The following is a 26,004-nucleotide window of genomic DNA, read 5'->3' on the forward strand; positions in this document are numbered from 1 at the left end:
TGTCAAGACCTGCGACCTCATTTAAAGCTCACCTCAGGCTCAGAGAAGTTAAGAGGCTTGCGCCAGTTTGCACTGCTCCAGTAGGAGGGAAAGCAGTACACATCCATGTATTTTATCTCTGTAGCCCAGGGTCACTATGATATATGGCCCCTCACCATCAAAATTAGATGACCGCATTATAGAGGTTATCAATATTGTTAGTTAAAGAATGTGCCTTTATACCATGAAGTCAGAATCTGACCCAGATTAGGATAAGTGGTATATCATTCAGGTTTGTATTCACATGTTCATGGTATTAAAAGAAAAAAAAAAAAACCTGGCAAAATTATCTGAATAAAAAAAATTTTTTTCCCCACAAATAAGAAATCCAAACAGCAGCTCAGGGCTGTTCCTGCTGTTTAAGCAACCAAGCTTCCTATTCTTAGAGCTTCTCTTCCTGCTCCCTGTTCTTAGAGTAGGACACTCATCTTATTGTCACAGAATGATGACTGCACCCGTAGGCCCATGTTTAAATGCCAGTTAGAAAGAAAAACAAAGAGGGGAGGCAAATGGCCATCCCAGCTGAGTCAGCTGGGAGTAATTGCTCTCACCAACCCCCACCTCCCCGGTTTCTGCTTACGTCACAGAGATCACACTCAGGTCAGTTGATCACCCTGGCTAAATGGAAAATGGAAAATGAAAAATGGAAAATGAAGTCACTTTGTTTTGTTCTTGTTTGTTGTCATTGTTAGGCTCCTAAAATAACTCCGGATTCTTTGAGTCTTTGAGTAAAGAACAAAAAAGGAGAAAGAATATGGGTAGGCATTCAGCCGCACCTGTGACCAAGGAATAGGAGTCGTAGGCTTGAATTACCAGCAGGAAAGACCAAAGACCTATTCCTACACCCCTCGTAGCCAAATACCTAGATATTTGTTACCATTAAATGAGTAAGTGATATTTCTTGACTAATTAGAGTGGAGAATATTGAAGAAGGAGAAAGTCAAAGGTAACACAAATTTTCTGTTTTAGTTCAATACTGAGCCTATTAAATAATTCAGGGAATATACGAGTCATAAGAATAGCTGGTTTGAGGTGAAAGAGAATAAATTTGGTTTTGGCCATGTTGAATGTGATATACCTGAAAAACAACATGTGGTACATGCCCTGTGAACACCTGGTAATCCAAGTCTGATGTTGGGGGTTGGTGAGAGCAGATGATAAGGATTTATTTGTCATTACATAGCAGTGGAAATGCACAAATGAAGGATCAGATCATCCCGGGGTGGGGGGGGGGGGTATGCGTAGTGAAAAGAAAAGTGGACTATTGATTGAAATTTGGGGAAAATATAATTTAAAATCAGGTCAGAGAAAGTGAAACTGGCAGAGGAGTTTAAGAAGGGACAGTGAGAGAGCCAGAGGAGAAACCACGGGTGACATTATCTGAGAAGCTATTCATGGAAACGTTTCAGAAGGAGAGAGGACTTCAATATTAGATGGAACAACAACATCAAGAAAGAACTGAAGACACTACCGGCTGGTAAATTAGGATATTCTTGGTGTTTTCTGTTTGTTTTTGAGAACAATTTCAGTAAACAATAGACTAGAATGGGTGAAGAGTTCTGGATTCTGAGGAGAAAGTGGTTAAAAGCATTTGCTAAGAGCAAAAGAATGAGTTCTGTCGCAACCTGAGATCTGCAGCTCTGGAATTTCATCACAGAACTGGCATTTCCCTTTCTAAAAATTGTGAGACCTTGGTGAAAATAAGTAACAGATGATGAGAGCCGCTGATTGCTAATAGACATGGAGGTTCCACAGAGCCAAGCCTTTGTGAGAGTCAGAATTGATTACTAGCAATGATTTCTCCCTTACAAATTCTCCAGGAAAAATTTTTAATCTTACAAGTTTCCCTCAAACCAAAAGACAGTTGGCTCTTTAGTAAGTCTTGGCCAATAGGGTAATGGCTACCATTTCTACTATTAACAGTTTTTTTTTTTTTTTTTTTTTTTTTGCCCTTACGCTGTTCTTGATATTCTATCTTTCACAAGGTTTCCCTGGTTGAATAACTTACAGATCTGGCATCTTATTGTCCTTCACTCATTGTCTCCTGATGAATCTCAGTGAATCCTACAAGCAGTGCACATATTTCTAAACCCTGTGCTTGGTAGTATATACCATGTCTGCATTTGGTGACCATCTGGTAACTTGAAATCAGCCATGAGGGGAGTATTTATTCCTCAGAAATTAGCAAACTCTGTAAATCAGAACTTTTTCCCCTTGGGCACTATTTGTTAAACATATCATCACACTACTGCCTATACCCACCATGGGGAATAAAAAAACTACATGACTAAACTATTCGGCTATCTGCACAGTATTTTATCCTCTGACTTAATGCTTCATCCTAGAGATAATACTACCATATAAAGTCCAGATAAAACAACCATTCCCTGCGTTTCAACTCATTAAACATTTACTGAGTTCCTATTACCTGCCAGGCAAGGGTCTAGATAATGGGAATACATACTAAAATAAATAAGACAGACATTATTCTCAGGGAATTTATAATCCAGGCAGGATAGATAGATAGATAGATAGATAAACAGATAGATAGATAGATAGATAGATGTGAGAAAGAGATACATGGTAAAATTGTAAGAAAGGCATGAATAAAATAGTATAGGAAGACTCTGGGCAGTGACTAACTCTTCTTAAGGGAATTAAGGAAGAGTTTTCTAGCAGGGATTTCATTTGCAGAATATTGTTTTTAAGACTAAATCTTAAATTAGCCCTCAGTTTTCTGTAGCTTTTCTCACTCTCTTCTCCCTCTCAGGTAGAGACCTTATCACACAATAACCTCTTTAGGATCCTACCTAAACAAAATGATCTCTAACAGATTTTCACACAGAGCAACATTCCTATCAAGCCCTGATAAGAACCTTGGCTAGGACAGAGGGGAAGTCATCGGAAAGTAGCTCTTCAAAGGGAGAGTCTGCACTTGTGGTACTATCAAAAGACAACAGGACTCTTCAAATTATGATCTGAAATACTGTAAAAATAGGTTAGCAAAAATGAGAGCGATCTTCATTGACCACAGTGACAAGAGTCCCCCTTCTCTGCTCTTATGTCCTCCACACCCCCAGACTGGTGTCCAGAGCCCTGTCCAGAACTTCAGCTTCTCCTTTACCATCATTATGTTTGCCCTATGTTTTTCCCAATCTTATGATCTATTCATTGTGTTTTCTCTCTGAATGTGACATGAATATTCCTGCAAGTATTTCTCAGTCACATAAAACTTATTTTTCTTCAAACTTGGACTTTTCCCCTGCCTGGTACTTTGCAATAACCAAGTCTTGACCTAGATTGCCAAATTGCAGTTTTCTGGTGAAATTTAATGTCAAAGATAGCAATGTTCAAGGGAACTCATAATCCCATTCCCATGTCTTGTCTAAGAAGTTCATGTACAAAACTCAAACAACCTGAGTTGCTAAAATGCTGGTAGAGAAATCAAGCAGGGAAATTGCCTAATCTGAGAGCTTCAAATGAGTATGCTAGAGAAATGAAAATCTTATTTTAGAAATTTGAATTTACTTTTTTCTCAGGAATATTATTCTAAAATTTTAATAATAACTCTCCTTTTAATAGAGCCTTGATGATATGCTGTTACTTTCCACTATTGTCAGATGAACAGAGACAACATTAACTTTTCTAGGCCACTTAAGAACTCTTTAGAGTCTGGAACATCCTGAAGAATAATAATTTCCTGTAAATTTTTCTAGTTCATGATCTACTTAATAGTAATGTACAAAACATCAAAATGCTGTCGGGAAAGGCTTCCTTACTCTCTTCCAAGATTTTAATGATCTCCAATCAGGGCCCAATTTTCAGCTGAGATCATATAATCCTATGCAATAAATCTTCTTTGTTTTTGTTCCATTAAAGAGAATGGTGAGGATATCATCCATTGTTGATCTGTCAGCTGTAAACTAATACATGCTAATTGTTGAAAATGTTTTTTACTTATGGTGCCAAGACAGCATCAACCATTTTTAAGTAAATGAGCTTATTTGCATTCATAACTACCTTGGTACCATAATAATTTAGTGGCTGCTATTTCACTGTTAAACTAGAAACTTTTGTTTATCATAATTTAGGAAAAGAAAAAAATACATTTAAGAAATTCTTTAAAAATGAATTGTTTTAAAAGTAAACTCTAATATTAGGTCATTCATTACTTTGATTTTGGGGTTTTTTTTGCAGTTGTGTATATGAAGATGTTATATTCTAAGTATATTCAAAATATGTTCTTTTGAAGTTCCATTTATAAAAAGATTTTTTTGTATTATTTCTCACTTTCTATATTTCTCATTCTGTGTATCATGTGTAAAATTGTAATGGAAACCCAAGCTATACCCTAAAGGTAAACATACTTAGTTACTTAGAAGGACCAGAGAAATGTTCTTAATACAAACCTTGAGAAGGCACTAGAATCATCATCAAACTTGAGCTGTTAGCTTATTTGTAGTCTTTCTTTATATAAACTTTTCCACTCAGTGTCTTTTTATTTAATGACTTTCTGCTTTAGGCACTAGAAATGAGCAGTTGCTGTGAACTAAGCACACTACTGGGTATTTTAAATGTATCATGTCTCTTACTCCTCGCAAGAATCCTTACAATGTGATTTATCCTTATCTTACTGGTACAAAAATACTAAGCCTCAGAGTTTAAGTGAAATCAAATTAAATCTTTGACTCTTAGGTGCTAAAAGAGTTACAAAATTAAGGAAGATATTGTCCTGGCCTTTAGAAGCTTATATGCTAGTAGAGGGTTTGACAAATAAACAAGAACAAACTTACACACACACACACACACACACACACACACACACACACACACGCACACATCCTTTAACAAGAGATAGTATGTCTTGAATTCTATAAAACTATATATGTGGAATCTTATCTTACCCTAAATTTTGCAAAACCAAAATTTTAGCTCCGCAAACTCAATTATCTAAGAAGTCTTAGCCAAAGATATGTGCAATGTACATTTTGTGTGTTTAAAAAAAATCTTAAGCCTTAAATTGGCCTGTATATACTATGAGTCACAGCAATAGGATTAAAAGTCACGACAACTCAAAAAGACAAAGACTAGAGAATGCAAAGTCAGAATCCTAACTAGTGAAATATAAAAGTCAAGTAAGATTTAGGACCCAGAAATGAAGGCATAGCAATCAAACAAGAACCAATCAGGGAAACACGGGATATACAGATAACCAGCTGTCTTTGGATATTGAGATAAAGTACCAGAGACAGATATTAAAAATGTGGCATATTCTGTGTCAGCTAAGAAGTATCCTGTATTTCCTGATGAGATTAAGCTACTTCTCACTGTGTGGCTGGGAGTCAGTAGTTCCCCATAAAATAAATAGTAAAATAGTAAAATAAATAGTCAGTAGTTCTCCATAAAATAACAGGATGTGGAGGAACCTGGTCAAATGGGGAAAGTGAGGTCAATGAGGACAGAGAAGGAGTCAGTGGAAAAGTTTGGTTTAATATTATTAAGTTTGCCTTATAAACACATTTTCTGAAATGAATCTCTTGGAGATATGTAAAAATGGTTTTCTTTTTCTTGTAGCTTAGAACAGTTTTAAAATAATATATTTATTTTGGGGTATTTCTACTTAGTATTTTTTTTGGTAAAGATCTACCTGGAATTGATACTAAACCAGTGTTCAACTACTATGGGATCATCATCATCATCATTGTCATTGTCATTTGTCATTTATTAAACACTTGTTATATGTCGATGTTGTGCTAAGTGCTTTGTTGCGTACATTATCTTATTTAATCCTGCAGCAAACCTAGGAGATGGGTATGGTTGTTATCCACGTTTTAACAGATAAAAAACTGGGACGTAAGGAAACAATTGGCCAGAGATTACAAACCTAATAATTTTGTGTAGCAAGGATTCTGACCAACAATTCATCTCTCCCCAAAGCATGTACTCTGGTTACATTATTATTTCTTACTACCTCTTACAGTTAAAACTTAGGGTTTTTCATTTGCTTTAAGGACATTTTTTCATATCCTGGTTGAGTTAGATAATGTTGGATCCACCCATTGAAATGTACACAATGGCTGAAGACATAAGTCACTTTAAGTTGTTTTTAATATTTCAAAGTGACTTCAGTTTGAAAAAGAATATCACGAACTAAATGCTGTCAATAAATTCACGGTAAATAAATAATTACCTTTAAAATCAACATGAAGGGTCTATTAATTTAGGTATTTCCTTAAAAAAAGGCAGCAGTTTTTGTAGAACTTAAATGTATTCTTTTTGATACTTGGATTTATCCAACAAAGTGGAAAGTTAAAATGAAGTAAGAAAGGCCAATTCCTCACCTAATTTGAATGTATATTTCTAGATTAAGGATTTGATTATCAACATTTATGAAGCCTTAAAAAAAATCCCTTTATTTTATATTTGAAGAAAAGAATCAGTCATTAACTCAAAAATATGTAACTAGACACTGAAAGATCTTGGGGGGGAGGGGACAGATATTTTAATCTGATTTAATGTTTACACTGTACTCTAATGCTATTCAAATTATCTTAGCCAGAATGTTTATATCTATCTAATATTTGCAGTGAATTGTTATTCTTACAGGATGGTTTATTAGGTAAAGATTCTTCAAGTCACAGTAAGTTGTTTGTATAAGATAATCATCTTTCTAGGGCTTTTTGAAATTTGGTAGTATCTGTGATTAGAAAAATCATCATTGCAAAATCGATCAAATAAGAATGCTTCAACATTATGTTCAAAATGCATATAAATAAAGAAATATCTATTAGCAGATATTCTCTTAGCCCACAAGTAGCCATCAGGAGTAATGATACAATCATAATTATTTATGTATAGTATTAGATAGCAGATACATATTATTTCTAATTTTCAAAACAGCCCTGCAAGGAAGATATTATTATCCCTATTATTTTATAAACAGGTCAAATAATTTGCTAAAGTTTACCCAGCTAGGAGGAGTTTTTCTTACTCTAGGTTTTCCAGACTCCAAAATCTCTTCTTTTTTACATCCCACGTGTCACGAGCTTAAAACATTCTTGATGGTTTGCAACTTATCAGAATATTTGACCCCCCAGAACACCCTGCAGGCTGGCTGTGCCAGATAACTATTTGATTACTTCAATTCCAGGAAATTTGAACTATTTTAAATAATAATGACTTTTTCTAGTATTTCTAGGATTCATCAAAATTCCAGGAACCATGCAAAAATTAAACTCTCTTTTTTCTTGACTTTTCTTTAAAAGAGTTAGTGTTTTAATAATTAGATTTTATATTATCTCTAGGTTTTCAGTGAAGCATAATGGATTACAGGAGAGCATTGATGGCTACTAAAATGGTCTTTATAAGTTAAAATGGCAACCTTATCGTACTTTTTTTTTCTCAAATCCTATACAGAAATCAGACAATTCTACTGCCTTATATTATGTTCATTTCCCAGATTTTACCTGAATGTTCTTCCCTGGGGCCATTGCTATTGTGAAACTGTTGTAATGGCCTTCACTGGGGTGTGGTGAAAATGCTCTAATTGCCTTTGCTAAAAACAAGGGTTTCATATAAATTGAATTTTTCTTTTAGGATAATTGCCATTCACTTTTGTTTTATATGCCACTGAGTGGGGTTTTGCAGTATCCTCTGTGGACAATTAAAGTGCTGAAATAGGAGAAGCTAATGATTGTTTTGTGTGGTAATACTGACAACCTCTGCATGTTTGTCAATCTGTGTTAACAGTATCGATCAGGATGGGATCCTCATAGAGGGGCAGATAATATTTCCACTAAATCTTCGGACAGTGATGTAAGTGATATATCTGCGGTTTCAAGGACTAGTAGTGCTTCTCGTTTCAGCAGCACGAGCTACATGTCTGTCCAATCAGAACGGCCAAGAGGAAACAAGAAAATCAGGTGAGTAAAGGGACTTTCGCAGGAAATTCTTCTAAACATATTTTAGGAGGTCTTTGATTTTTCTTTGGATAAACCTAAAATCCTGGATTTTGAAATAGTTAATACGTGTTGTTAAGGCAATAAGAAGTTCTGAACATATCATTTTTTATTATACTTTCATCTGTATTCAAACTACTTGCACAGAAAAGTTCCATAGAACAAAATTTTCTTACTAGACTACTTGAAATCCTATCATGGGTTATTTTTTCATGTTTGCTACTTTAAAAAGTAATTCTGTTATTATTCTGTCTTATCTGAAATTAAAGTGGTGGCTAAGTGAAGACTTGAATTTGTTAATGTTCCAAGAAATATGAAAAATAATAGTTTGAAGGGGTTTTTTTTTTCCCCTAGCGTAATACACTTCAGTGATTGAGAATACATAAAAATATTACTTTTTTAGTAGGATGCTTGTCCATTCTCCCAAAACTTTTAGAAATGCATGAAAAAAGTCCTCAGCTTTTCAAAAAAATATATAAATGTAATATATGTTAGTATAATTTTCACTCATCATCTGACCTGTAGATTTTATGGGTGCCTAAACTTTTTTTTTTTTTAACCTCCCATTACATCAGAAAACATATGTAATGGAGACTACAGGTTTTTTCCATGCAACTTTGTGACAGGGAAATATGATCTGAAAACAATGCTAATTGTTGCTTGTATGGTGCTTCTTCTGCTATACACTGGGGAAAAAAGTAGTCAACATTTAAGAGATAGAATTTTTGTTTTAGGAGTTTTCATTACATTTCTGTTTAATTTCATGTGCATTTTTTTCTTGACTTTTTCTTTCTTGTTTGTGTTTATTTGCATGCCTTCGATCTGTGTTGCTTTCAAAAGGCCAAAGGGAATAGAAGAGGGAGGGCAAGAAGGGGATAAGCACGAAGAGATAGTTCATGAGAAGGAAGAGGTAAAGGAAGAAAAACTTAATGAGAATGAGAAAGGGACAGAGATCACAAAGTCATGTGATCAGGAGAAAAACAGAGAATCAGGAGACGAGGAAAAAGCACAAGATATACCTGAGCAAGGGAAAGAAAAAGAACAGTGGAATAAAGAGGATTTGCAAGGACGATTTTCACAAGATGATGACAGGTAAAATTTGCTCATTTGTGTAGACATTTCCCATTAGTCATGTAGTCCTTTTTCTTAATCCTAAAAACTATTTTGCCATTTACATTTGGTTTATTTTCTTGTGTTTTTTTTCTATTTAGCTTCTAATACAACTAGTTCATATATTAGCAAAGTACCATCAACCTGATTGACATATGAAACAGTCTTTAATTTATGTCTACTAGCTCTGAGGGCCTGATTTGTTTGATTTTCATTATGACTCACTGAATCCAATGTAAATTTCCCTCAGTCCCCTTAGTGTTAATTGCTGCCTAACTTCTCCATTTGTAGAGTCAAAATTTTTAAAATGAGCTTCTGAAGAGCCTGAGAAAATTTAGCCTACTTCATAAAAAATATTACACACTGGAGATTTACTCTAAAAATGAGTGGCAAAATAGCTAGCAAAAAATAAGCTTTATTCAGTCTGTGGCTCCCTTGTCTCTTAGTTTTTGGTGGGTTCTCGCCCAGTTTTGAGTACTGAGGAAGATTGCGAATCAGGGGCAGTAGTACTCTGTTACTCAGAAAAGGATAGATGCCCCAGGGTTCGTTAGAATGCAAACCCGTCAGGTTAGTTCCCTTGAAAAATTCAGTCAGCTAGAGAAACTGCCAGAGAAGGAACTTAGAATGGGAAAGAAAGGGTAAAAACATACACAGCAAAGTATAAAAATAAGTATGTTTTCATTTTCATAACACAGGCACCAAGTAAGCATGAAGCTTCTTTCTTTATAGCTCTACACTGAAAGGCACCTCGGCCCAAGTGTGCAGTAGACTTCATCTTTCTGCCTGAGGAGATGAGGTTTCTCTATATTTCTCAGAGACAGAATTACCCATCATGTCCATTTGGGAGGAATTTGGATTTCTAGTCAATCCAGAATTTCATTTTGTGTTAGTACATAGCTGGCTTAATAAGCATACCCTAGTATAAGCCAGACTTTGCTTTATTATATCTAACCCCAATCTTAGTGTGTACTTATTCATAACTAATGAGAAAGATAATTGGGGCAGATGTTGACCCCGTCAGTATACAATTCATTGGTTTAGACTATGACATATCACTTTTAGTCTCAGATTGGTATATCTGTGATCTGTGAAAGTTTCTGTATAACAGATAGTAAACCTAAAAGGCATCTCAGGTTTGGGCATGTTATGTGATTTGAGTCTAAACTAGTAATTGCAAATCTATCTTCATCACTTATCTAACTTTCAGTAATTACAGTGATTCTGCAATAAGACCATTTTTCTGATTTGTTGGCATAGAATAATTTCATCATTAATTCACAGAAAAAAGCTTTTGGGGTTTCCTTGGAAGAGCTTCCTTTCTTTCAAAAACAGAGCAAATTCCAGGTCTCTACTGTTGTCTTTCTGTATACTGTATAGAGAACACCCGAGCCCATTGGTGTTTGCCTGGAGCCAAAAGTCTAACAGACCTGGCTTGGTGGGCAAAGGTTTAGAGAAGATGATAACTTTAAGTTCTCAGTTTTTAATTTATTACTTTCTTCATCATTTCCTTTAGGGAAAGAGTATATTATTTTGCAAGGGAAAAAGAAATATGGTATATTCCTAGCAATCTGAGTAATCAAGGCACTGTAGTCTGCTTAAGTAACTATATAATCCTTCTGAAACTCTAAAGGGGGCCAGATAGATGTCTCTAGGGAATATAGATTCTATAAGATGATGGGAGGTATCAACTGCCATTACTTTGTAGGAAACTTTTGGTGTCACTAATTACTGCAACATAAGATCTTGAAATTGCTTCCATTAGAATAAAATGAACAGTCTTTATTAGAGGAAATGTGTCTGAGTATGCCCAGTAATATTTTGTTTTGGTAGTTAATGAACACAATCATAGATTGTTTAAATACTGAAAACAGCTTATGTGCTTTACAAAATTATTGGAAATAATCTTATTTTATAATACACCATTGACAGTGTATGCCTTTTACTAGTAATCCAAGTTTTATAAAGGAAAAAAATTTTTTACTTCTAGCAATGCTGGAACGTAAAATTAATACAGTGACTCCAATGTATCAAATCCATTATAGTTGCTGTTTTCATTACAGTAATTGAATTTCATTGCATGATACAGAATTATGCTGTTTTGGGGTAGTAGTCACATTAGAGTAAGTCTTCTGAACATACAAGTAAAAAATGAGTAGGAAAATGTAAATTCAAAAAATGGTTCATTTAATTTTTGAATATAATATTTTTTCAAAGTTAATAAGTAATATATTCATATTTAGATATTTACATTTACATACATGAATATAAGTCAGGTTAATGTCCCTATATCATTAATGGTTTTTTTTGTAATCTAGAAAATCCAAAATTATATTAATCATTTAAAATATTTTTTTTAGTCTGCATATATGTGTGCATGTTCTAAATTTTATATCTATTTACATTTGCCAATTATATACCGTGTACATATGGTAAGCTAGCTCAGAAAAAAAAATGTTCAGAGTTCAAAGGTAAGGAGAAATCATTTATTCAGCCAATACTTATTTAGAAAATTTCTCAATCACTGTACTAAAAACTGGGGATAGAAATGAAATTAAGCATTTCTCATTATCTAAGCCTGAGAGTGAAGCAGTTGTCTTAGCCTCGTGTGAGCGGACATTTAAGGATAGCTTCATACCCAAAAAATGTTATCAATATACCTAACCAAATTCACAAGCACATTTGAGGGAGGAATTGGACACAGAGAGGAGGGGATCTTAAATAAATCTGCAATGAAAGAAGATAGAAAAAACAAATACTGAAAAATGTAATTTTATCAAAACCAACGATATTAGTAGACTCCTCTTTTCCTCTAGGTTTTGTTCTAGGACTATAAGACAAAAGAAAAAATTCAAGAAATTTGTTCTCTATAAATTTTTAGTTCTCAGGCATGTCTCTAAATGCTAGAGAATTAGAATTTCTTTTTCAAGAGAGTATTCTTGAGGTAGGGACATTTTTTAAGAGGAGAAGTTTGGCATCTATTCAAAAATTCATGAAAAACATCTTAAGAAACTTGAGCCATCTAAATTGTATAGATAAAAGTTCTTATAATCTTTAGAATGGCAAGCAGAATAATTGTTAATGAAATATTTATTGCTACTAACATGTAGATCAGAGTTATAGATCGGAGTGGAACACTTCATGATTATATAATGTAATTTGATGCATACAGCGTATTTATGCCCATGTTGCAGACTTTTAAAGGAGAAATAGCATGTCTCATAAAAGTAATTGTGGATGAGACATCTGAAATATCTGGCCTCTCATCCTGGTTCTGTCACATCTACCTGCTGACTTTGTCTGGGCTTTTTTGCTAGCCAGTTGGAGGAAGGGGTAATTCATACTCCTTCCCATAGTACATAGCCAACAGGAAAATAAGCATCTTCTAGTACACTGATGATTTGTCTTTATTATCGTGAGCTCAAGAAATCACTGGTTCTGCAATTAACCACTAGCAGAACAAACAGCTCAACATAAATTTCTATCATTTTGCAGATGTTTCCAAAATTGAGGTGACTAATATCAGTACTCCGTAGATCAAACTGAGTCTTTCAGTCTTCTGGAAGTCTGTTTCAGGGCAAACTCATCCCATCGGGCATACTGATTGACTATGCTTTACCACTCTTGTATTGCTGTGTTTTCTTCTGCTTTTTCTTTCTCATTAAGGTTATCTTCTAGTTAGTACTACTGAAATCATACAAGAATGAGTAATTTCTCCTGTTTTATGATTGTGCATGAAAAGGGAACTTTAGAAAAAATGTGAAAACAACACTCTTAGAATTTTGATTTGGCAATTTGGGGGTGGAGCCCAGGAATTTGTGTTTTTACAACAAATAGCCCAGCTGGTTATGATGCAATCTATCCTTTCTTTGGGGTTGCTTATATTTCCTAATGGATTTTATGGTCAGCTTGTCACTTTTTGGGGGGGGGGGGGTGGCTGGGAACAGCCAGGATTTTGACAGGGATTTGTTTAATTAGATCAATTTCGGAACTGTTATCATTTTTAAAATATTGTATTCTAATCTGTGAACATGAGCTGTTCCATTTATTTTCTTAACTTTCTTTCAATGATATTTTATTGTTTTCAGTGTACACATCTTACCCCTCTTTTGTTACATTTATTCTAAGTGTTTTTGGGTGCTATTATAAATGGAACTATTTTATTAATTTCCTTTCAGTGCTGTTCTTTGCTACTATATAGAAATACGATTTATATGAATATGTTGATCTTGTATCCTATAGCCTTATTGTGTTTCATTTATTAGTTTAAAAGGTTTTTTTGTTAATTCCTTAGGATATTCTATATAAGAGATCATCGGTGAATAATATTCCTTCCAATCTGAATGCCTTTTATTTCCTTTTCTTGTCTAATTGACCTGGCTAAAACCATCACTACAATGTTAAAGAGAAGGGACTCATAGAAAGTTCTTAAAAGAAACAGCCACATAGAATTACGCTGCATTAGCTGTTAAAGCATTTTTGAGGATGTTTTTTTCAGATGCCTTCATTTTCAGATGCATTCATTTTAGAATGAGCAGAGCTGAAGGCAGATGCTTAATCAACTGAACCACCAAGGGGCCCCTTAATTTTATGTATTGAGCTTAGTATGTCTCCAGGACGGACAAGAAGTCAGACAGAACAGGAATGGCTAGATATGGCAGATGATTAAGAAAAAGATCTGGACTGGAAATACAGATTTGGAAGTCATTAATATACTGATGCTTCTTGAAGCCATGAAATTAAAATGCACCAGCAAAAGAGAGTTTAAAAAAAAAAAAAAAGGCCGGGGGTGGGGTTGGTTAGGATGGGATCCTGGAAAATACCAACATAAAAGAGGCATACAGAAAGCTCACAGAAAGAAAGGGAGGTGACCAGAGAGCTGCATAGAAAATTAAAGGAGTATACAATCACAAAAGCTCAGAGGAAAAGGCATTTCAAGAAGAGGAGAGCAATGGGGTCAAATTCTAAAAGTCTGCACAATAAAATATGAAAACTATGTTAAGACTTAGCAGCATATATAATTTGGAGGAATTTTAACAAAAAGTTACAGAACTCAAAATTATAGTAAAATAGACATAGAAAAAGAAATTCTTAAAAAAGAAGCAAAACTGAAAATGTCAATCATTATATGTAACATAATTTTCATATCCTGTAGTTCAAGAAATTGAATGGAATGAATAGGTTTTGACTATGAACTTTTCTTTATAAGGTAGGTAAAGAGAACATACAATAAGCTACAACATTTTGTTTTCTGTGAAGCAGATACATCAATTGTTTAGGAGAAATACTCATAGAATTTTAAAAGAAAGTTTTGCATAGATTCTCCTATAATGGATGAGACTGGGAGTTGGGAAGTTGTCACTACCTAATGGCCTTAATTTTCTCAAACACATAAGAGACAGAATATAAGAGTTTGGAAATTGAATTAGAGATTTGATTTGGAGATTTGGAATAATTGCTGAAGAGAATCAGAAAAGTAGCTGATCAAGAACAAATTAAAGGGCTGATGAATAGTTCAGGAGATCCAATGGAGGGACAATTCCAAGAGACACCTGCATGGGAGAGTAGTGTGATCTTTCCTAGCAGCACTGAGCCAATCCAAGCATAGTTACAGAAGTCAGATTGTAGCATTTGTGGAGGATGGGAATTTCCATGGGAGAGGCTGTTAGGAAAATAACAGTAGAAAGAAATTAAGGATGCTTATGTAAATATCAATGCTAGAGAAGAAGGAAGAGACGTCCAGACAGGAACTGATAGACTAGGAGAATATAGAAAAAATTCAAAAATTGGAAAACTATATCATGTTGTCCAAAAGCATATTTAGGGAGTTGGAAGGGTGAGAGGCTTCAATGTCACAGTATGACATTGAAACTCAAGATTGTGAGGTGGGGCTATTTCACTGATCAGCAAATTAGAAGACCTAACCATTAGAGCAAGTACAATAGAATGGATGAAAAGAATAAATATGAGGGTAGTTGAGATATGTACATTTTGGAGTTATGAAGCAGTTGGTTAGGTCTTCTTAATGAATATGTAAGTCTCATCAGATTACAGTAAAATTGAGAATTGAAAATAAGACTAAGCCAGCCCTAAAGACTTCAGTGAATGAGTCAATGGCCATGGATGGAGTCACCAGACGATAAGAGGAAAGGAAAAAAAAAAAGGAGAAGTATATGTTGGCATAGCCAGAAGTCGGAAGCTGCAAAAATAATAATAATAGTTATAATAAATAATTTAAACTTTTAAGTAAAAACAGAAGAGAACTAGTCCAAAAAAAAAAAAAAAAGGTGCCAGTAGTTAGAAATATTGCAGCCTATGAAGAAGGATAAGTACTTGTCACTAGGGAGGACTTCAGGAGAAGCAATGTGTTCAAAGAAGCACCAGGTTTTAGTTAAGACAAGATAGACATCGTTTTGTTGACCATAATGAGAAAGGTTTGGAATAAGTGACAATATAGGTTTGTAATAGTGCCACCTGGCCTTTCCTCTGCTGTTAGTGTCACTACATTTTCAGGGTATTCTTTTCAGCTGAGTCTTGGTATTTATACTTCAATACCACATCTGTATTTTTTTATATGAAATTGGAGATAAGTGTTAATTAAAATTTATTCCCACATCCTACATAAATTTTAAGAGACTTATAAAATTTAATGAACTTTGTAATATAATCATTACTAGCAATTCTGCTAATTTGTATTTCTCTGGTGACTGGTTATTCTATCTTGTTACCACTTGAAAATCCTATCCAGAGATGGCTATACAGATTCATTTTTACTGATGAATGAATTTCACTATAGTTAGAATAGCAATTGACGGTTATATACATTTAAAATGTCCATTAGCCTTCATCTATATACTGAACTTTTGTTTTCTGGTATTACCACCATTGGTTAAGCTGTAAGTAAATAGTGTTTCTAGGCTTGTTTCCTATAAAGATAAAATTAATTGCTCTTTTTTTACATTTATTTCTAACATTTTCCCCACTAGCTGCATGTTAGAGAGTAAGATAAATTTAGTATGAAAGTAGAGAAACAGTTAAATTGGATTGACTTTCAAAATATATACAAATATATATACAAACATATATATATATACAAATATATATATACAAAATAATAGCATAAAAAACTACTGTAGTAGTTTCCATCATATTTCATATTTGTTTTCACAAGCCAATAAGGACAATTAATCTACAGCTATAGTTTAAACTAAATGCAATATTTAGAGCTAGTGACTCCTCACAGAACTACAGGTATCCCTCAGGATGAACAAACTTCATGTAAAAAGTTTGATTTTTATAGAAATAATAAAATAAGATCAAGTTCAGAGTCAAAGAATTTTCATGCATAAATATTGGGGTTATATGGGAGTACATCAGTATAATGTGGTACTATATAGTATGGCTTCATTTTCAACTTCTGATTCTCCAATGTAGAAAAATGGGATCTAATATTAAGGAAGCAAAAGCCATTGAAAAAAATCCACAAATACCTGGCATGAGACTTTAGAACCTTAATGACACAATTTAGTCTTTGTATTTTAGCTTTATCTACTTCAGTCTTTCACACTTACTGATCTCTCTCCTTACCGGCTCTTGCTTTTATACTCTTGTGTATATGCTCACATTGATTCTTCTGACAATTTGTGGTTTCTTCATTTCTGTTTATGAGTAAAGTACCTACCCATCCTTTAATACCCAACTCAAATATAAATTCATCTAAGAGATACCATCTCTTCTCTTCTCTTTCTTCACAATGTATCTAATATTCTTTTACAATAACAGTTTCTCTTGTGGCCCTCATTTTTCTCCTCTGAATATAGTTAATTATATATCCATTTCATCAACCATGGTTGACCATTAGTTAACCCTCTGAAGGTAAATTATCTATCATTTTTATTTTTTATTGTCTTATCTCCCAGGATCTCCAATATATCTTACAAAGTAGGCACTGGTAAAAGTTGGTATGTAAATATATGAATAAGTAAGATTGCAAAAAAGCAGTGAAAATTTAGAGGTGTGAAAAGCTTTGAACATAGTGCTTCTGGCTTCCGTCATCATGCAATATTCAATACGCTAATCTCAGTCTTCTTAGATGAAAGTTTTTAAATAGGCCAAGAGGTCATTTGTATTGCATTTAGGAAAGTTTCAGTTGGTTGATCTGTTGGTTTACTGATTTAATATATGAGACTAGTTCTCTCTCTCATCTTATACTTTTTTATTTTATTTTATTAACATATAATGTATTATTTGCCCCAGGGTACGGTCTGTGAATCATCAGTCTTACACAAGTCATAGCACTCACCGCAGCACATACCCACCCTCCCCAATGTCCATCACCCAGCCACCCTATCTTCCCCAACCCCCTAGCAGCCCTCAGTTTGTTTCCAGAGATTGAGTCTCTTATGGTTTGTTTCCCTCCTATCCCATCTTGTTTCATTTTTTCCCTCCTTACCCACTATGACCCTCTGTCCTGCCTCTCAAATTCCTCTTAACAGAGAGGTCATAAGATAATTGTCTGTCTCTGATTGATTTATTTTGCTTAGCACAATACCCTCTAGTTCCATCCATTGCGTTGCAAATGGCAAGATTACATTTCTTTTGATGGTTGCATAGTATTCCCTTGTGTATGTATGTATATATGTATGTATGTATGTATGTATGTATGTGTATATACACACATATACACACCATATCTTCTTAATCCATTTATCTATTGATGGACATCTATGCTCTTTACATAGTTTAACTACTGTGGACACTGCTGCTATAAATATTGGGTGCACGTGCCCCTTCAGATCACTACATTTATATCTTTAGGGTAAATACCCAGTAGTACTATTTCTGGGTCATAGGATAGCTTTATTTCAGCTTTTTGAGGGGTTTCCATACTGTTTTCCAGAGTGGCTGCACCAGCTTGCAATCCCATCATCTTTTTACTTTTTGATAGGATTTTATAATTGCACTGTTCTTTTGGTGCATTAGACTGGCATTCATTTGTCTAATCTTTAAGAACTATCTTAGGGAACACTTTTGTGATTTTTTTCTTATATGTCAGACTTGACATATAAGAATATATATGTCATAGAAGAATATATATGTTGGGGCAGCTGGGTGGCTCAGTGGGTTAAAGCCTCTGCCTTTGGCTTGGGTTGTGATCCTGGGGTCCTGGGATCAAGCCCCACATCGGGCTCTCTGCTCAGCAGGGAGCCTGCCTCCCATCCCCCCATCTGCCTCTCTGCCTACTCATGATCTCTGTGTCAAATAAATAAATAAAATCTTTAAAAAAAAAAAAAGAATATAAGAATTCCTACAAGGATTGTCAGACTTATCAGACCTCATGCAGGATTTTTACACATAAAATAGTGATTATCGGGGATCCTTGGTGGCTCAGTGGGTTAAAGCCTCTGCCTTTGGCTCAGGTCATGATCAGGGTCCTGGGATCAAGCCCCAAATCGGGCTCACTGCTCAGCAGGGAGCCTGCTTCCCCCTCTCTCTCTGCCTGCCTCTCTGCCTACTTGTGATCTCTGTCTGTCAAATAAATAAATCTTTAAAAAAAATAGTGATTATCATTAAGACTGCAAAAATAAGGAAAGTTATAAATTAGACTTCTGAGACTTTCTAACAAGGTATTTTGAATAAGTGATAGTTAGGACTTCATGTTGAACTTGTCTGAAGAAGAACTGCATATTCTCAGAACAATCTGTGAATTAACCAACTTACTTTACTATTTCTGTTTATCATAGATTATGAATTACTTCTTTGCATGGTTTACCTGTCATCTGTAGAGACTCACAGAGGACTTAGCTGGCTTGCTTTGCAAAGTTGTGAATGAGAACTCGATGCCATGTTACACTAACTCACAATAAGGATAATATCACTTACCGTCATCCAAAATTTATTTTAGTATTATAATAAATAACACATAAGTCCTCCAAAAATGTACATGAGAGATAATGTATCATGATAATTAAAACTTGACAGAACTGGATTGAATCCTGGTTCTGTCAATTCCTAACAATATAAGTGTAAGCAAATAAAAACCACTTTTTTCATCTATGTAAGAGGGATAATAATAATAACTTCTTCACAGAGTTGTCATGAAAATTCAATATAATTATATCCTTAAAGCCTTTAACACCATTCCTGGCATTCCTGGCACATGAAGAACATTTGATAAATAGTAGAGATGACTAAAGAAAAAAAGGAGGTGCCTGTGTGGTTCAGTCAATTAAACCTCTGCCTTTCACTCAGGTCATCATATCAGGGTCCTGGAATTGAGCCCTGTATTGGGCTCCCTGCTCAGTGGGGAGTCTGCTTCTCCCTCCCCCTCTACTTCTCCCCACCCCTATTCAGGGTCTCATTCTCTCTCACTCTCTCTCTCAAATAATAAGTAAAATCTTTAATTTAAAAAAAAGGAAAAGAAAGGAGAGGAAAAATAAATATAAAATTCTCCATTTTTTGGCCTTTTTGACTGTGTATTTCATAGAAACTTTCCTGTAACGCTTTGACAGATAACTCAGAATAAGACAAGTCAATCTTACATTTTGTACAAGAGAAAGCAATTTCCAAAGTACCAAAGGGATTTCATGATAAGATAATTTCACAAACTAATATGGTAGATTTTCTAAAAAATGTCTTATTAGGTTTGTTTCATAGTTTGATATGGTTGACCTTTAACAGTCTTGGAGTTGAAGTGGTTTTATTCCATAAATTGCCTTCATTTATTCAGCAAACATTTTTGAGCATCTTCCACATGGAAGGGACATATGGGGGACATACCGGTTGACATGACCTAGTCCCTTCCCTAAAAGCGTATAAAGTGTAGAGGGGAGATAGAGTAATTAGAAGTAACTACATGATTACAAGAAGTAATTACAATAAGTAAAAGTATAAAAAGTAATTCTAACATGTGAATTGATAATACTTCCCCTTTGTACGTCATTTTAACAACCCACTTATCTCATTTCAAGCTTCCTACTAACTTTGAAATAAAAGTGTATGGAAAATGGAGGTTATAAAAGTGTTATCTAAATTGCCCAATATTAAATTGTTTAAACTGAAGCAGAGACGGCTGACTCTTTCAACATTATATAAGCTAGGATCATCAGAAGAAAATCCATTATTTCTTATAAGCGTCTCATCATTTAAAAAGTCTGAATTAATAGCTTAAGAACACATTTGAAAACCTTTATTAAACAGTTGTTCTTAGCTCTGATGCAAACCAAACACAAGGCTTTTAAAATCTAAAAAATACTATAATTAAAACATTACACACTATTTGGTACTTGGGACTTCTGGGTTCTCCTATGTATTTTTGTTTGTTTGTTTGTTTGTTGTTTTTAATCTTCCCACCATGTAAATCTGAAAGGATCTGTAGCTAAAAATCAGTCAGTAAGGAAAGATTATGAAGTATAAACATTTAGAAATATAAAATCAAATCTTTTAAATTGGTGCTTTCCAACTATATTTCTGGGCAATTAACCCCATGAACTAACTAATGCTTTAAAATAAATGGTTTTAAGGTCAACACATATGGAAAACCAGTATACCTACAGTCCTTTTTAAGATTCATAGTCTACATTAGCATTCGGAGATTTCTTTAATAAAGTTGTGTTTAAACAAGTATTTCCTAAACTTTATGATAGATTATTTTAGTGTAATACATTCATATTTTTTTCTGAGAAATATGCTTTAAACTCAACAACATACATTTATTTTTCATCCCTAACTTTGCCTCGCATTCTCTCAATTAAATACACATTTTTATTCTTGCTGAGCTTGAGCACAGAATTATGGTGCAAAATTTGGGGTTTCCCAGAAGAGCTTCTTGGAGCTGAGAAAACCTATTTATAGGGATTGATTTTGTCCCTAAAGAAGTAGACAGGTGGGGCTAGGAGAAGAATTATAAAATCAACTACAAATTCACAAATCTGACAAACAGGAAAAGTGGTATCCAAAGAATATGAGATAAGATTTATCTTCCAAATAATGACACTGACAAAAGGATGCATAAAAATAGCTTACATAATTCAACAAATATCACGAACATTTATAATATTTGCTGACTATTCACATATATTTTCAATTTTAATTTACCCTGTCTCCTGCTTACGAAATCACTTCAAACAAAGCCGTTGAGTCTCCTTGTAGAGATGGGGTTGATGGGTAGCCCATTTCTACCTTTTCTATTTGCTTGGACTTTTAGTTACGGAGATCAAAGGAGATGATAGTTCTGGATCTTCACTGATGTCACAGATGCACGTGTGTACATATGTATGTGCGTGCATGTAGGCACCACACTCTAGTACATGCCTAAGGGAACTCTCGCTTTCCCAATTTCCCTCTTTAAGAAGTCCTCTATCCTGTTCTGAACTTGAAGCCTTCTTATGTCTGATTTTTTAGACTTCCAGAGTTGGTTTTCCATTGTTATTTAATGTAGTCCATGACTCCCACAGCTAGTATTTTAACACATCATTAAATTTTACTATTTCTACTATCATTAGAATACACCCTCTTCATTAAAAGAATTAATTATACATATTATATAGGACAAACATGAAAATTCTCTTATGTTGAAGGATATATAAAATATTCATCAAGGCCTATCAACATAAAAATGAGTGAATATTATGAGATATTTATAAACTCATTATTGAATTCAACATTAGCTACTTCATTGTCTAATTATATTTTCAAAGGCTTCACCACTTTATTGTTATCATTCTTTTAGTAAATAATAATGGTAAGGGGAGCCTAGGTGGTTCACTCAGTCAAGCATCTGACTCTTGATTTCAGCTCAGGTCATGATCTCAGGGTCATGGGATCGAGCCCTGCATGCTCAACACAGAGTGTGCTTGTCCCTCTCCCTTTGCTCTTCCTCCCTGATCTCTCTCTCTCTCTTTTTCTCTCAAATAAGTAAATAAATAAGATATTTTAACAATAAATAAATAAATAAATAATGTTAATATATTTACAGAGGACTTTACCGGTTAAAAACTAGTTTTATATATAACACATATAAATATATGTACATCTTAATATATAATATGGTATATCCATACATCATATGTATGTTACATTTAGCTCTGTGTGCATATGTATATGTGTCTATCATGAGATATTAACAGGAGGCTTGAGAGATTGAGAGCAGGTTTTATTATTTCCATTTTGAGGTGAGAATTCTCCTGGTTTAGGATTCTAATGCTGCTCTAATGAAATAAGCTTAGAATTTAGGTTCAATTCATATAAGTGGTTACCACTATAAAAAATAGAATCTGTGATTTAGGCATACTTCTCTCAGAATAATGATGTTTAGGGAATACTAAAATCTTGACTTCACGGGAACAGAGTCTTCATCTGTCTTGACACTGCCTAGAACACTTCCTAGCTTAGTGCAGGTCCTCAACACATATTTGTTGAATAATAAATGGATAAATTGAATGCCTATTTCAGTAATTTTTAAAAATGTGGTTGTTCACGAAAACAATTGAACTTAGATCATGAATGAGAGCGATAATTTTAAAAATTAAAGGTTTTTAAATACCAAGTAATTAGATTAAATTGAGTGCCTCTTCCCACGAATTCTTGAACTGTTATGAAATATTTAATCACCATATTACCTCTTCTTGATTACAATTTTCCTTGTTAATGATTCATTCTTAAAATCTTAATGTAGTGCTTCTCTTTTTTTTTCTTCCGAGATTTTATTTAAATTCCAGTTAGTTAACATAGAATATAATATTAGTTTCAGGCATAGGATTTAGTGATTCATCACTTACATACAACCCCTGTTGCTCATCACAACAAATGTGTTCCTTAATCCCCATCACCTATTTCACCCATCCCCCCACCCACCCACCCTCCCTCCTGTAACCATCAGTTTGTTCTCTAGAGTTAAGAAGCAGCTTTATGGTTTGCCTCTCTCTTTTTGATTTCCGCCCCGCCATGTTCATCTAATTTGTTTCTTAAATTTCACATATGAGTGAAATCATATGGTATTTGTCTTTCTCTGATTGACTTATTTCACTTAGCAAAATACTCTCCGACTCCATCAATGTCATTGCAAACGTCAAGATGTCATTCTTTTTTATGGCTGAGTAATATTCCCTTATATACATCAGGGTACATGTATTCCTTTGGATCAGTACTTTTGTATTCTTTGGGTAAATACCAGTAGTTGTAGTGCTTCTCTCTTATAGTTTAACTATTATATACAGAAAGCCACAGATCGTTATTTGAACGAGCTTTAGAAGTTCTCCAGTGATCTGAACTAAAGTTAGGCTCCTATTATCAGTGGTTCCCAAACCAAGCTCATAAACAAATTTTTAGGGGAGTGTTTTAAAAATATCAATTCTCTGACCTTAACATGAGAATTCTGTTCCAGTATATCTAGATGTGTTAATCAGTAACCCTATACAATATCACTGATAGTTGATTGTTAAATCTTAAAAAAGAATTCAGACCTCGCTACCTTATGAGGCAGTCCACTATATTTTTGGACATTTGTAACTATTTCACTTTTTTAAATGGAGCCAAACCCTACCTGCCTATAACTTTAAAAAAAAAAAATGTTCACTGTCTTAACTTGGAGAGTGTTTATAAAGTTATTCACTTTCTAATTATCCTGTAATTGACCATATATCTTACATAGTCCTTTGTGATATATTTCACAAAACATGAAAATCAAATTGGAAGGGAGAGTTGTATCAGGGACTATCATCTCAGAATTAAACCAAGTTATGTTGGACCCACTGTGTGGGGGGCCCCACCCAGGTGGGAAGGGGTGTAAAATGTATTTTTAAATTTTTTTATTTTAATTAATTTAATTAATGTTTATTAATTTTATAATTATTATGTGCCTTTAAGATAAAACAGCACGTACCTAAGAAGAACTTTATCTTTAAATAATATTGATCCAAATTAAAGGTTTGTCGTGTTTCACCGATCTCTACTACATTAATATTTGCATTTCACTTGTTGTGTACGAACTGTTTTACCCATTTGAAGTTATTCTGCAATTTGATAGTAAATCAATATAGCATGCGTCTTGTGTTGAAAGGATGCAAATAGCTTCAAAAGAGCAAAATTTTACCTCTTTAGCACAATTTAAAAACATTATGTGTATAACAATGAGGTAGCAGAATAAAAGAGAGAAAGAGAAGATGAAAGTTGAAGAACAGAAAGGTATTGAAAGGATTAATATATTTTCTTTAAGAAATAGATAAGTGGTGCTATAAGCATTTTTATTAGTCTGTTGCATAAAATCAACTGTAGTCACTAGTAGTATTTAAGCCCCTTAGAAATTTGCTCATAAATGTTAATAGCTAATATTTCTGTGAGCCAAAGTTAAGACTCTAAGACCACATCATTTATTTTGAAAAATCTTAGCGTTCCATTTTTCTGAATTGATGGATTAGCTATCCACGCCCTAATCATCAACAGAGTTGCTGTGAAGAATGATAGACTAAAAACTCAGTATTCTTACTGTGCTTTTATTGTTCAAACTTTCCTCTTTTTTATCATTTAAAATTCTCATTTACATAAATTGTAAGAAAAATATTTAAGCCCCAATAGCTTTTTAAGTTTCTACTGAAGGATTGCAAATTTCAAACTCTAATAACTTTGAGAACACCTGTGAGTCAGTATTTCTTTTTGAATTGAAAATAACTAGATGCGTGGTCTCAGAATATTGCTACATAATAGTTTATAATAATTATTCTGCATGACAAAAGGTAATAGCAGTGCTCTGAAGCTAAGACTATAAATATATTTAAATTTGCATTCAATTTATTATAAATCTTAAAATTTAATGTTAATAATGGTGTTTTAATTCTTAAGCTTTTAGCAAACTAAATTGCATAGGAATAACAGCTGCCCTCATTTCTTTTTACTTAAAAAAAAAGTTGTCTGCTCAAGAAGGTATTCTGTTCATTAAGTCAAGAACTAAGTTCTTCAGTGCTAGATTGACAGTATCACCCTTGATGTCTCTACTGAGCCATTAAATAGTTCTGGTTTCAATATTTGCGTAGTTATAATGAAAATCACATGCAAAAAAATGCCTTAATGATCTTTTATATGGTTCAGTAAGGAGGCTAGGATTTTTAATTTTATGAGAACAAAAATTTTTATCGTTCCTCCTGATAATATAGACACAATTGCTCAGTATATCTGGTGTCGACCAATTAGAAATTAACTAGATTTATTATTAACTATATTTTACTCCCATGCTTTATGAGAAATAGGAAAGTGATCATAGAAACGGCCTACACCAAGATCCCTGAGATTCTTTTAAAGGCAACTTTGACAGAATTTTCTCCAGATTCATTTAGTTTAATGTGTATAACTCCCACAGTAATGGTGTTCTAATACTAGTCTGGGGATCTCAAATTCAAAGTCTTACAGAGACCAAGCAGGTAATATAAATGATTAAAATCAGGTTTGAGGACCAAGTAGTATGTGAGCTGTGGCCCACTGGAGAGCACGTGTTCCTTTTCAATGGGGCAAGTGCTGCTCGGCACCAGCTAGTCCGTGCCAGACTGGACGGCAGGCAATATTGCCAGATGGGGTGTTTGTGGAGACCCAAGTCCCTAATCCTTGTGTTAACTTTGTAAGCAATTCTTCTGGCTAAAGAAAGTATATCAGTGGACCAGATTCACTTGGGGGCAGGGGTGGTACTGGTTTGCATCTGAAATAGGAATTATTCTTCAGAATAATGACCCTGAGTTACTAAAAGTTCCAAAGGATTAAAAAAACGAATGTCATATTCTTCATATCATTCTAAGCCAGAAAACTATTCATATGTTTTAGAACATTCTTTAGTAAGTACAAACAGATTAATCAGAATATTGCATTTCTAAAGTATTCTTAACGATTAACTAGATAGGCAGGGAGATAGACGTAA

General features: G+C 34.0%; 1 protein-coding gene across 44 annotated transcripts in view; it reads left to right on the top strand.

The window, feature by feature from the left end:
• Positions 1–26,004, top strand: part of RIMS2 (regulating synaptic membrane exocytosis 2) — a 594,152-nt gene that overhangs the window by 459,002 nt on the left and 109,146 nt on the right. For 15 of the 44 annotated variants that reach the window (XM_032316367.1, XM_032316368.1, XM_032316370.1 and 12 more), the window contains one exon: positions 7,789–7,961. The exons of 23 other annotated variants lie outside the window; for them this stretch is intronic. In XM_032316367.1, the coding sequence (XP_032172258.1) occupies positions 7,789–7,961 (173 nt within the window). Of the gene's footprint in view, positions 1–7,788; positions 7,962–8,837; positions 9,090–26,004 lie in introns of all 44 variants that reach the window. 6 more of the 44 variants (XM_032316364.1, XM_032316365.1, XM_032316366.1 and 3 more) reach the window with 1 other exon arrangement.

The sequence above is a fragment of the Mustela erminea genome, chromosome 16 (genome assembly GCF_009829155.1).
Source record: "Mustela erminea isolate mMusErm1 chromosome 16, mMusErm1.Pri, whole genome shotgun sequence".
Lineage (NCBI taxonomy): Eukaryota > Metazoa > Chordata > Mammalia > Carnivora > Mustelidae > Mustela > Mustela erminea.